Genomic DNA, 14,592 nt, shown 5'->3' with positions numbered 1-14,592 from the left:
TCGTACCAAAGTTTTTTTGTTCAAAATGATTTGGTGCAACAGTATGAATCTCTGACGTTAAGGTCTTCATCTATAAAAAAAAATATATTATAAATATTGTACATTATTAGATCAATAAATTTTTACTAATTCATACAAATGCAAATACGAATGATAGAAATCACGTTAGGAAAAGCAGTGACTTATAAGAAGGTAATTATAGTTATGCTTCTTATAAGAAGCGTAATACATATTACTTACGACTATTGTAGATGTGACGTGTACAATGACTATTTATTATAAAATAAAAGGTTAAACAATATCTTCTGCGTGTTACAATCTTTTCTCAGTGTCTCGACTCTTCTGTAGAAAATCATCAACTGTACAATTTTTTCCTTCCGGCGTAATCTAGTTCAACTATCGCTACAACTTTATCGACATCGATACCATCAGGTCGAAGAACCTGTTTGCGTTATGTAGGATGTCCCAGATTCTTCGTTCAATTGTAAATTACCCGTCGACTTGATCACAGAACCCTACTTCAGTGAAAGCCTGACAGACAGTCGTCAGTTCTTCGCGATTTAATATCTAACTCCAATAGTTTATCTGGAACATTCTCGAACATCTTCACACATATACGACAATGTTACATACTGCCAAACACTTCTCTCTTTATTTCCTCCTAAACGCAAACAGTTAAAGTTGGAGATAAACGGTAACTCTGTTTTCGTTCAGTCTATACAACATGCGCCGCAAATCTTAACTTCTTTGGCTCCGTTTATATTTTTTTGGACATACAATATATTGTAATATACCTTCCATTAGAAAATCTAACGTCTTAAATTACGCGTCATAATTTGTTCAATAAACAATGCTTGTCGTAAAGTTAATTAATTACTTGACCGGATATCTTACGAACCCGAAATTTGGTCGTAAGTATCGCCGTCCAGTAACGTGATCTCAGTATCGTTCAGAAATAAGCGATAGGCATTTGTAAATGCTTAGGAACTTCCGATTAATTAGACCGAATCACGAGCCTAGCTCATTTATCTGCCAATTTCGACTATTTCCTGGATAAAGGACTACGGAATACTCGCGTTCCAATATATTTTCCCTAATCAAACGCGTAAAATACTTCGAAAATATAAGAAAAAATACACCCCCATATTGCACAACGAGAATAATTTTTCTTTGAAGACCGAACATGTCACTATTTCAATAAAATTCCAACTATATCTAATAATAGATAATTTGTTCAAAAGTACTAAAACTCCAATCGAAAATAAATAATAAATGCTCTGTGTATATGGAAAGAATAAAAACGATAGAATTCTAAATTTATACAAAAATTATCGCACGATGAAAGAGAGCACAGTAGCGGAATTCAATAATTCAACTTGTAAAATATTCGATCTTCGTTTCTACGTGTCTCACATGATTGCTTTATGCTTATATGTAATTGATTATTTTCGATTTAAATCAAGCAACGACATTACAATGTTCACATCACGTGAAAGAATAATTTAATTACTAGGCATATCTACATTCAAAGGCTTTATAACGCACGATATACCTTCAAGACAACTTTTGTCTTTTAGAGATATGTCGAAATATATGTACGGTGTTCCAGGGCTATGTTTCATTAGACCCTATGACTAGAAATATAAGTCCAAAATTAATTTACATAAGTTTCTGCTAAAAGATTCAATTAAAATTAAATTAGCTTAAAGCACAATAAAATTCAATAAATGTATTAATTGTTAAAAATCAATATTGTCATTTTCATATTTATAATTGCTATTTTAATTGAAGAAATCGAATAAAGAGATAACACCAGCTTTTCATTTTTTCGCAATTCAGTAGTCGACAGAGTTCGAATGTTAAAAACTTTAGAAGACGAGAATTTATGTTTAAAATCTCACAACTTTTCCTTAAATAATATTTGTTATAATTTCATTGTATATATTCCTTGTCTCGAAATATAACACTGTTAGCGCCATTATAGCCGATATACATATAGACTTTTTCGTCCCGTAAAGGTTAAATCAGTTGCAATGCCAATTACAATAATAGTTACACAATTATAAAATAATTATATAAAATGTAGTAATTTCCGAATTTTATGTTGTCGCATCAAATTTAGTTGACAAAATCTCTTTAAAATTTCCAAGATTTGTTATAATTTCATTGTAATATATTCCTTGTCTTAAAATGTAACATTGTTAGCACCATTATAGTGGATATATATAAACTTTCTCGTCCTGTAAATCAATTACAATGCCAATTACAATAATAGTTACATAATTATAAAATAATTATATAAAATATACTAATTTCCATGGAATAGAAAGTTACTTTTTAAAAGTAACAAGTTACAGTTACTCGTTACCGAGTAGGAAAAGTAACAAGTTACCGTTACTAGTTACCGATTTTTAAAAGTAACTTGTTACTGTTACTTGAGAAAGTAACTTTTCGTTATTTTTCCGTTACTTTTTTTTAAATTGACGATCAACAATCACAGCGGACGGGCTTAGAGGCTTCTCTAGTCTCAAGCGCATTGTAAAAAATTGTGTAAAATTACAACTATTGTGCTGGATAATTTTGAGATCCACTGTAATAAAAGTTGTAAATGTCCACACGTTTGTAAATTTGCAATATGCAAATAAAAATAATTTCTTGGTTTGGAACTAAGCAGATCATGAAAGTATAATTACAATGTGTATGTGTAGCTACAAGAACGATAATATAACAATACATTTCGCACTATATATTATTATACATTTAATAACAATACGCGAAAAATTTCTTTTATATTACGTAATATTACTAAAATTTGGATAATTACAGAAAATATTCAAAATATGCTGCTATTTACATAATTTCTAATATAAAATAAAATATATTTACACAAGAAAAACAAGTTTACATAATTTTTGTGGAATTACATAATTTCTGTAAAATTGCATGATTTTTTTATATTTACAGAACTAATCATGTAATCTATTTTACATTTATTATATGTGTAAATTTACGAAATTTTTTTACAGTGTAAGTGGCTTGTGTCGTATTGTGTCCAATCATGTGCAAAGTAACGATAAAAGTAACTGTAAAATTCGTTACCGTTACCAAAAAAATGTAACTTCGTTACCGTTATAGTTATCAAAGAAAAAAAATAACGCAGTTACTAGTAAAGTTATCAAAAAAGTAACTGTAACTTCGTTACAAATAACGAGTTATTTCCATTCCCTGCTAATTTCCGGATTTTATCGCATCAAATTTAGTTGATAAAATCTCTTTAAAATTTCCAAAAAATATGCATAAATAATCAGAAAAGATATTAATTTCCATTCCAACTCTAAATAAAACGTAAATACATCTTTTTTTAAACAATGGATTCAAAATTGATAAAAAGAAACCATGACCATAGAACGAACGATAGTCCTGACACACCTTGCATATAAAATGTTCGCCTGATTTCATAATAATCGTCGTTGTATATTATTTTTCATATAACGTATTGCAACAAAGTAAAACTAACGTGGATTTCTACATCGCTAACTGCTATTTCTAGCATATATTGATTGATTATTCATTTTAACTATGTAAGGCATTTCGAAATGATAAATTGAGTGTCGGTGTGACATTGTATTTACACATTGACTTTATAAAATCTAATCATCACACATACACGCTGCGAATGTTCGCAGAAAAGAAACAAAATAAACAATTATTCAATCTTGTCATTTTTCTTTGACTTGATGGAGGCTTCATAAGCGGCAAGCTCTTTTTTCTCCTTCCTTAAATTTCTATCCTCGAATTCCAACCTGCAATTAGACGCTAGATCAACACGTGACAGGAACGCTCGTAGTTGTTGGGATATGTGGATGTGTTATCATTGAAATAGGCTACTATTTACTACGTCTCGCGATAAATGAGAAAAATGGAGTAAAATGGAACTCAAGAAAATACTTTGCATGTTGAATAAAATTACATATCCCATCAGAAGCAGTAAATGAATGAATGACAACAAATTATAATGAGAAGTACATAAATATGCGTTTATTGCAAATTGGATAGAAAATACAGAACTGCCAGATTTGTCCCATTAACGATTACTTAATAATTGAATAAAGAATACAAAACAACCAGATTTTATCAACGTTTGTTGAAATTCTTAATAACCGTATAAAGCTCGTTCGGCCTAAGGGGATAAAAAGCAGAATATAAAAAATTAATATGTAATTGTTTTTAACCTTTTGGCCTAATTAAGATGTTTTACTTTTGCAATATCAATTTTATTACGGGTATAGATAGGAACGCGAAATATAGAGGAATATATCAAACATATTTTCAGCTTTTGGAGTTTAAATAAAAATATGTAACAACTCGAAGACGGAAGTCAATATACATATATGTTATCACAAATAACATGTTGTCCGTTAAATAATAACGTAATCAGTTACTGTATTATTCTCTCACAACTAATTATTGTATACTTAATTATAAATGTGAATAACGAAAACGCCAAATAAATAATTTTTGTATACATATTTTGTTTTAAATCTAAACAAATTGAAGAAATTATTGAAACAATAAGTAAAAATATATATTGATGTAATTTCATCAAGTATTTCTTAACTAAAAAATGTATATTTATATATAATTATACATAAATGTATAAATTATCATTAGAAATCTTCTTTAGATTGAAGTATCAAAAAATTGTGCTTAAGAAGTGTGATAAAGAAAATATACATGCATAATATAACTGTAAAGATAGAACATACCTGTGAAGAATGATCCTTTCAACAATTTTTTCCGTTGTCATATCGTTACCGCTATCTAACAATTTAAATTTATTTTGCTTTTTGGGTTCCGCGTATGGATCCGATCCATCTTCGCAAGGCATTATGCGCGTTTGTCCGTGACACACGACAGAAACATTGAAATGTTCCATCAGCTCTCTCGTCACTGCATATGGCGCACCAATAACAACTTCATTAACATACTGTAAATTCAAAGAAGAGATTACAATGTATAAAAACTGTGCTTTAATCATATTTCTTTTTAATTAATGGCATGACTTATCAGATTTTTTCCACTGAAAATATGCGTCGTAATTTTCTCGAAACTGCGCAGATTGCGTCTTATATTCATGCAATGAATGATCTTGTATATTAATACTAATCTTATTATACGTATTTTTTCACGCTATCTTGTACAGATAAAAAATACAGATACTTATAAAAAATCTCGGAAGCGCAAAAAGAAGACTCACCTTACACGCTAACACACTGAGAACTCGTTCGTGAAGATTCATAATAGGATGATTGCCGTATTTGTATCGATTAACGGCGGGATCGGTATGCAGACCGACAATGAGGTAGTCTCCTTCTTTCTTAGCGACTTCCAAGAAATCCAAGTGCCCCACGTGGAAGAGGTCAAACGCGCCAGCCACGTACACAATCTTATCGCCCGGCTGCGGACTTTTGCCGTCGCTAAATTGTATAATTTTCTGTGTGGTTGGCAAGAATTGCGAACAGCCAGTCCACGGACTCCGAGCGTTTCGATCCTGACCCATGCTCTTGCTCGGTTCTCTGTCGACGCTGTATTCATTGTCACCCTGTCGAAAATGCTGTCGTGTCATCAGCAGCATACGTCCTACAAGATCGGTCGTTGAGACACCAGCTGTACGTTGGACTTCTCTGAAATAATCAAGTCCCTTCTTAATAAAAAATAATATAATTTTTAATAAATATTTAAATAAATTAATTTGTTTATATCTTTAATAATTTCTAATATCTTTTAAAAAAGAAACTCCCTGTAGCGGCCGGCTGCCTTGACTAAATGGTACGTGTCCACGCCGTCAGCCGTCATTGTAATATCATCGCCGTGAACACAAAAATCACAGTTATATTTATCTAATGTTTCTAATGTAGTGACGTAGGGCGCAGCTTCGACTACTTCGTCTACCCATTTAATGCCGCGCACCATTTTATACCTGAGAAAAAAAAAATTTGATCAGTACGTTAATACTTTGGAATTATAATATTTATATTTATTTCATAATTATAATATTTACGTTTATATGTAATCATTATTGTTATTTTATCGACTTTATTATACGAGAGTGAATCAAATATAAATCGAACTTATTTTTGTACGTGCCGTGAGGTGAACGAAGAGAGGTGCGGCTTCTAAGCATTACAGTTAGGGATGCCTAAAGGAGATCCCCCCAGTAGAGGACTTCACATTACCGCTCCTTTAGTCAGTACACGATGTCAGAGCAAGAGATACCCCTCGCCTGTTGCGCAATGGGTTATTATCAAGTTTTTTTACAACATTTTGAAAAGGCTTAAAGCACAGTTCGGGCCGGACAACACTCTTAAGAAGATTCAAGTGTACGCGTGGCACAAACAATTTTTAGAAGATTGAGAAGTAGTTGAAAATGAAAGTAACCGACGTCGGTTTTAGCTGGAAAGGTTCTTGCAACTGTATTTTTTTATTCCAAAAGAGTTTTGTACATTGATTTTCTCCATGAACGTGGTCATACTGTGAACGCCGCATACTACTGCCAACTTTTGGACGAAACAAAACTCACATATTATCGGAAAAGACGCGAATTTCCAATACGAGACGTTATCCTGCTGCACGATAATGCCCGGTCCTATACAGCTGTCCAAACTCGACAAAAAAGTGAGAATTTGTTATGGACTACACTGGAACACCTTCCGGACTTATCGCCCTGCGATTATTATTTGCTTGCACCACTAAAAGATGCACTCGGAGGACAGAGATTTGATGACGATGTTGCTGCCGAAGCGTTCTTGCGCAATTGACTGGTGTCACAACCACCTTTATTTTACGATAGCGGAATAAAAAACTATCTATCTGTTGGAAAAAATGAATTTCTATGTCCGGAGATTATATAGAGAAATAACTTTATACGTTTGTATTTTTATAGTGCTTCAATAAATTAAAAAAAAATAAGTTCAGTTTATATTTGATTCACCCTCGTACATTTAAATACGTTTTATTAAATACATTTAAATAAATGTTTACGAATTGTTTAAGACTTTTTGGAAGAAAACAATTTTTTATTTTGTTCTAAAAGTTTCATTGTTATCGTATCAGCATATTCTTATATGATTACAATCTGAAAATTGTTATCAGCATTTTGTACAGTTACAAACTGTAATTTATACTGGAGATATAATCTTATACAATTACAATCTATGATTTAACACTGGAAAAAGTAACTTATGTAAATGCAACTGACAAGATTCTTGCTCTATATAGTAATAAAATAACATTGTACGTTCTATAACAGTTCAGTTCAATTTTTTCTGTGTAGATATTGACCTAAAATGTCAAGGCTCTAGCTACTCTAGCAAGACCTTCCTGCTAAGTCGTTGGAGTGTTCATAGCTTTGAAATACATAAATATTTTATCATTAAATGATAATATGGAATATAGAACTTGGATAAACATTTTTTCTAACGTAATGACTAAAAGTATATGTGCTAGAATCAGAACATTAACGTTCATTATATACACGTTTCTAAGGCATAAGAGAGAAAAATGTGTATTGTACAAGAAGTAGAGAACACTTGTATCCACTAGTATTACGAGTTTCAAGAAAATAATGTACGGAACGTGAAATCGATTAACACATAATGACCAACTCTAGAACGACAATCAAAATCGTGGTTATTATAACTTACATAATTTCCTTTAATGAAGCAACAGATATATACCTTTCTTGCTCAGTGAAGACGGGAGGACCTTTGTGTCTTGTAATTTCTTCATCATTGTGAACACCTACCACCAGATAATCGCCTAAAGCTTTCGCCTGCCTCAAGGAATTTGCGTGTCCAAAATGCACCATGTCATAACTGTAAGCAATCGTGTATTTAATTTGTGTAAATAGGGAATATCATTAACAAAAATGTCAATAAAATTATTTCATTAAAAGAATTATTTTTTAAAAAATTCATTTTTATAATATAATATAAAAAATAGGAAATTTTTTTACGAACTAATATTGTCTAAATTATTTGAGTGAAAGAAAAGATTAAATATCACTTTCATTTGTATAAGCAATAATAGGTCAACAAAAGCAATATCTGTACAAATCTATAAATTGTTTGTGCCTCGCATTCCATGTTTAAATAATATTGAACTAAAATCTGCAAATTGTGTAAACAATCAAAAAGAAAATATATTTCTTAGGGCACAGTAAAAAAAAAACTGCATTTTAGCATAAAAATGTCTAATACATACGATACGTTAAAAATGAAAAATACGTAATATATAAATAATTCAACAAAGATTTCGAGAGAAGCAGTCCATTAACAGACTCTGAATATAAAATGCTGTGGTAACTATTATATTAATCGCGCCTGTCATGATAACGTTGAATAAAGTCGCATGACGACACATACTGATTGTATGAATCTGTGTGTATAAATATCCATTGCGGTCGAATTAATATTAAACAATTACGTAGAAAAAATTCGTAGTTATAGTTCTGAGAAACAAGTCGTAAATAAAATTCGGTAAATAATAAAATATATCGAAATAAAAGAGAGAAATATAGAGATTAAAATTAGTGTTAAAATATTCAACAAAATAAAATAAAAATCGGCATATTTGTTACAAGCTACAATTTTCGAGTTTATATATTTTTGCATCATTAATATGTATTGATTTTGATTGACATGTATAATAACGTAAAATATAAACATAAATTGAGCAAGTCACAGCCAAGGTCTTGCATTCCAAAGATCTTTGCGACATCGTAAAAAAAAATTGTAATGAATCGTAAACATCGTATACGAAACAACGATCATATTTCATGGGCGCTTATCGCTAATCGATTATCATTCCAACGACTTGTTTGCCGGTAGCGTTACTTAATAAAGGAGATATAATTTATCTGAAATAGGCAAGTTTTTTAAACGAGTTATCGTATATTGGAAAAAAATGAAAGGATCCGGGGCCGTGAACAGGGACTTGAATTCGGCGACCGACCAGCACCGACGAACCGGTCTATCATATTCGTCCTGTCCCTGTACCATTTTATCAGAGCGCTAAACGAGGACGTGCGCTGCTCCGAATTGTGTTACAGTGAACTGCTCCGACCGGAGACGATTCTCTATTGCCAATCACGCGCGATTTCGGAGTACGTCATATATATTTGCCCATTCGACTGATTTAACTAAGAGCAATTTTGCTGAAGAATCTACAAATATTACTACAATGAAAAAAATACATATAATTTTACATGAAAATTACATGTTTATGACTGGAAAATTATTTAAATTACATAAACATGATTGGAAATTTACTGGAAATTGTAAATTTCCAATCATATTTAGGTAATTTTCCGGTCATAGACATGTAATTTCCATGTAAAATTACATGCATTTTTTTCAGTGTAGAGATTTAGCTACAGATTTGAAAATAATTTTATTGGACCATCAAAATAATTTTGTAGGAATCTTAAGCAAGATGAACAATGCTGTAAAATGTTTTTATATTCTAACCACCAATTTGTTATCCTGTCTAATTATTTTGATGGTCCAGCAAAATTATTTCCAGGTCTGTATCTAACTAAATTTTTAGATTCTTCAGTAAAATTGCTTTTTCCGTGTAGAACAGAGACTGGAAAATACCTCTTTTTACTCACAATAATTCTCTCTAATATAAATGAAATAATAAAATTATAAAATATACGAATATACGAATATGTATAGGTAAGAATGCAATTCCTAAGAAAAGTAGACATTTTTAATAAGAATAAATCATTCGTTTGCAATCAGCGCGTGAAAGTTTTAACGGGGAAAATCGGAGGATTCTAATTCAAGAACTTGTCTCTTCCTCGAGTACATTCCTTATATATTCCCGTACATTTCCTCATTCAATTAATCAATAAACTAATCTACTTTTGCTAGAATAGTGACTGAAGAATTCGCTTGCCTTTTCTCTCTTGTCCAATAAAACCTCTATAATATAAATATCAACTAAATAAAATAATAAAATATAAATAAAAATATTTCTAGACAAGTAGAAATCTTATAGTAAGATCATTCGTTTGCAATCAGCACGTGAAAGTTTAAATATATGGAGAATGCTTCAGGAACTTGTCTCTCTTGACTATACTTGATTAATTTATTTTGCTGGAAAATTTATGTCCATTTCAATCAATGTAAATTAATTGCAATCTCGGTTTTACTTACTTTTAATTCTTAGAAAAAGATACAAAGTAAATCAAACCGAGATTGAAGTTAATCTAAATTAGTAGAAATGGAGATATAAGACTTTATCACATGAGAAATAGATATGAGATTTTGATTCTCTAAGAAATGGATAAGAGGAAAACAAACTTGCTTCTCTTCTTGTTCACGATAAAACCCCGTATATAGATATATAAAGTAAATAGGATTATTATAAAATAATAAGTACGAATATAATTTCTATGTAGACGTCTTTAATAAGCATACATCTTTAATAAGTAGACATCTTTAATAAGAATAAATCCTTCATTTACGACCACGTAAAATGAACGAGAAAACTCGGGGGAACTAATTCAGAAATTCATCCTCCTCGTGTACGCATATTTCCTCATTCAATTCAACTAATCTACTTCGTTAGAAGACTTCGAGAGAACACGCTTGTCTCTCCTCTTATTCGTGATAGAATTCCAGAATATAAACTAAATGCTAGAATATAAAATATAAATGAGAATATAATTTCTATAAATAGAAATCTTTTAAGAAGAATAAAATCCTTCATTTGCAGTGAAAGTTAACGATAAAAATCGGAAAACTAAAGTAACTGTCTCTATTAACGTGCATTTTAATTCAGTAACTTGCTTATTACTGAATTAATTATTAAATATTGTAGCTTTAATTTTATCTGCTTGCCATCAATATATGGGTTTCCAGCTATTTCTTTTTCTTATAATATTTCTTTAATCTAAAATGTTAATACTTTATAATGTTTTTGACAAAAATAAAAAACCATGTTTTTGTCCCTATTGGTGAGTCCTCCAAGCGGCGATGGCCCTATTAATGTGCCCCCAATTTGTGTCTATCCACATTTGACTCATTTTAACATATAGTTACTAAAACAGGTAATAAATTTAAGCTAATTGTTTAAGTTAATATTACATAAATCATTACTTCAATTATATTTATTTCAATGTACACTTATAACACAACGTTCTCAGCTCCAATACAGGGCACATTAATAGAGACAAGCTTAAAATCTTGCGGTACGTATTACTGGATTCACATAAATTCCTCATATCTTTTGAAAAATATTTAAAACAATTTAATACTAAAAAAATAAAATATTATCTTCGGTATTGTATGCATTAATAATTTAACTTAACAAGAAAAAATAGTTTTCTTTATGACTTGTCGAAATACAAAAGCACACTGATAGGGACAGGCACAGTAATTGAGACAGTTACCCTAATTCAGGAACTCGACTTTCTCGTGCACTGGAAAGGTTTATTAAATATTTGTTTAAATAATACTAATAAACATTTACTTATAGTAAATAAATATTTATTCAATAACAAAAATGATACTTGAATCAAATTAATGATTCTTGTATCAAATAAATATATATTTACATGTAAATAATAAATATTTTATTAGTATTACTCAAACAAATATTTAGTACATTTTTTGCAGTGTACATTTCCTCATTTAATTAATCTACTTCGCTAGAAAAAAAAAGACTGGAGAACGCGCTCTTGTCTCTTCTCTTTTCCACGATAAAATCCTTACAATATAAATTAAATAATAGAATTATAAAAAAATATAAATAAAAACATAATTCTATACAAGATTCTATAGAAATCTGTAAATAATTAAGGATAAATCGTTTGCAATTAGTGATCGCGTGAAAGTTACTAACGAGGAAGATCGAGAAAGCTAATTTCAGGAAACTCGCTTTCCTCGCAATTTTACTTACGCCGCGCCGGTAGGAGGGTTGGACACGTATGACCGTGCAATAATATCGATTGATCGCGTTCCGAACGAAGCTCGCGGCGAGGATGGAACGGTAATCCGCACCCCGCGCGGTGCGACACGTCGAGACGACACGTATTATACCTTGTCGACCGGCTGGGCGACGACGAGCGACGCCGCATTCAGCCGCATCGAGCGGCGTTCTTTGTGATTCTATTCAACGTGTATTCCCTTCGACGCGACGAAAAGATCCACAAATGACACTTACCACCCATCGCACCAGACGCGAACCTCCTTGCGGTTTTCCTCCGTCATGACGGAACACGATCAAGTTTCTGACACTACTGACAATACTGACTATCTCTTCCCACAGTTCCTACCGCGACTATCGTGCCGGACTGGAATGACTCGAAGTCTCGGAGTGACGTCTGCCGGCGGCCGGTCGTGGGTTGATCGGAAAGAAGGATAGAGAGGGACGGAAAGGGTGGAGGGAGAGGCCACGCGCGCGCAGAACTTGGAGTAATCGCCAGACTAGACCTCGCCACCCGACAAGAAGTGAGTCGGATCGCATGCGTTGTTTCATATATACATTGCACAATAGGTTTGTCGCGTCGCGTGCGTACTCCAACATGCTCCTACTTCCTCCAACCGTAGCTCCCACTCACTCAAACGCGCTCGTTGGAGAAAGAAGGAGCTATGGTAGGAACATGTTGGAGTATGCGACGCGAACAAACCTATTACGTTTCAGTGGCGGGCTTTAAAATCCCGCCGCGTCCCGTGACTCACAAGAATTAAAATCTCATTCTCACGCCGAGTTGACGTCATCGTCGAGTAGGGATCAGGAATATCAGGATTGACGTAACTCGATCCAGGGGAAGCACAGCCCTTGTGGAAAAATTTAATTGACACGATAACGCGCATCTCTCCTAGTATCAATTTCGTAAACGTTAATTGGTTTCAATTCTTATCTTGCGAATTAAAAGTCTACATGATTAAGCTTTGATTAAAAAGTGATTTTATATAAAGAAAAAGATTACCGAACACACTATTATTTATTGATTTAAATTTCGAAATTTTTTTTCTCAAAGTCTCTCGAAGAGATAAAATAAATTTTATATCGGCATCTTCAAAGTTTCATTATGGAGTTGCCCGCATAATCGATTGTTGAAGATTATTTGACAGATGCGAAGACGCATCTCTCTGATTTTTCCGCATTAAGTATGATATATGCGCGAAAATACATTCTTATGTTCTATTCTTGTATATATATAGGTAAAAGTTCTTTGTTATAAAAGCTATATCTCAGTTTTGAAGAATTAATCATAGAATGAAGTAGCAATTTAACTCGATAATGCAAAATATTTTTGAAGTGACAAATATTTCGATTATTTTAGTAAATCAATGTACAATAATCACTGTAATGTCTGTCGAGTTAAAGTTTTAATTTTCATTATTCTACAAATAAATGACGAATATAGTATCATAGTTACCTGTTACTCATAGTACTCTAGTCCTCTTTATTAGAAATTGCGATTAAACCGAAAAATTAAATTTCACTTAAATATATCTTTTAGACTCGATGCTAGATGAACACGATAATTCGGCATATAATTTTTCTGTAATATTAGATGTACATATACAGTGTCCAGAAATTTGTGGATCAAAATATCAGCGAGTTCTCGAAAAAAATAAGCTAGAAAAGTATCCTCTTTGTTTCTTAGTGTGATATTGATTTGCGGATTTCAAGCATCCTGTGTATTAGATACATATATATAAATGCGACTATGAATAGCACAATCATGCTTTATCTCTTCCTGATTTATGTGTGTACACTCTTGTTACAATGTTAAAAAACCTCTTTGTTCTAGTTCTCAGAGATTAGAAAGAGATAGAAATAGATTCACATGATTAGCGTTATAGCGATTACTACACATTCGTTGTAATTAAAAAATTGTTAAGTTATTATTTTTGTTATCACTATAATCTAGCAGATATGTTTGCTGATATTACAATCTAACAGACACGAAGATTATTATATAAAATGCGAAGCATTGTAGAATTTTAAAAATATGTGAAACGTAACGAACAAAGTAATAAAATTAAATATAAGAGCTATCTTATTACTTTTCTTGTCTTCTTAAATTTATTTATAAATTGAATGTTATCTTATTTATAATATTGAACTTTGTTACGCGACAAGAAGCAATGACATTCCACACATTCTGATGATTTACAGCATCGCCATAAAAACATGTATCGTAATGTTGATGCAATTAAATTGGAAAGCTGGAAAGCTTGGTCATTGTGGAAAAATGTGCGATAATCATAGACATAACAAATGTTTTATTGTTGCACGATAAACCTCGATGAAGTAAATATTTTCACTTGAGTAAAAAAGTAAATTCCAAACTGGATCATACGATTCTCGATAACCAATGAATGAAGCAGACGGTCTCCCCGGCATTTTAAAAGATTAATTATTATCGATAATGTAATAACGAAATTATCAGGCGTCTTTAGATAGGATATTTCAAAGTAAATTTAACATCAGCATATATATATACGCGTGTTTGTGTGACGGCATTCGTGACTCAAGTCTGACTTTTATATTTATATATATATATATATA

At 31.7% G+C, this 14,592-nt stretch overlaps 1 protein-coding gene across 2 annotated transcripts; it reads right to left on the bottom strand.

Annotated features, from left to right (window-relative positions):
- Positions 1-3,375: 3,375 nt before the first annotated feature.
- On the bottom strand, positions 3,376-12,293 carry Pect (phosphoethanolamine cytidylyltransferase). 2 transcript variants are annotated; one of them, XM_018508124.1, is made up of 6 exons: positions 12,232-12,293; positions 7,737-7,874; positions 5,801-5,980; positions 5,258-5,684; positions 4,767-4,987; positions 3,376-3,803 (listed from the first exon to the last, which is right to left on the bottom strand). In XM_018508124.1, exons 1-6 carry the CDS (start codon positions 12,276-12,278, stop codon positions 3,707-3,709), a joined length of 1,110 nt encoding a protein of 369 aa, XP_018363626.1. In that variant the 5' UTR covers positions 12,279-12,293; the 3' UTR covers positions 3,376-3,706. The 2 variants fall into 2 exon arrangements, with proteins under 2 accessions (XP_018363626.1, XP_018363625.1); XM_018508123.1 differs by lacking the exon at positions 12,232-12,293 and adding an exon at positions 11,973-12,198 and having other exon boundaries at positions 3,377-3,803.
- Between the last annotated feature and the right edge of the window lie 2,299 nt (positions 12,294-14,592).

The sequence above is a fragment of the Trachymyrmex cornetzi genome, unplaced genomic scaffold, assembly GCF_001594075.2.
Source record: "Trachymyrmex cornetzi isolate Tcor2-1 unplaced genomic scaffold, Tcor1.1 scaffold25, whole genome shotgun sequence".
In the NCBI taxonomy this organism is placed as follows: domain Eukaryota; kingdom Metazoa; phylum Arthropoda; class Insecta; order Hymenoptera; family Formicidae; genus Trachymyrmex; species Trachymyrmex cornetzi.
Note: the sequence above shows the minus strand (reverse complement) of the source record. Positions and strands in the feature narration are given on the sequence as shown.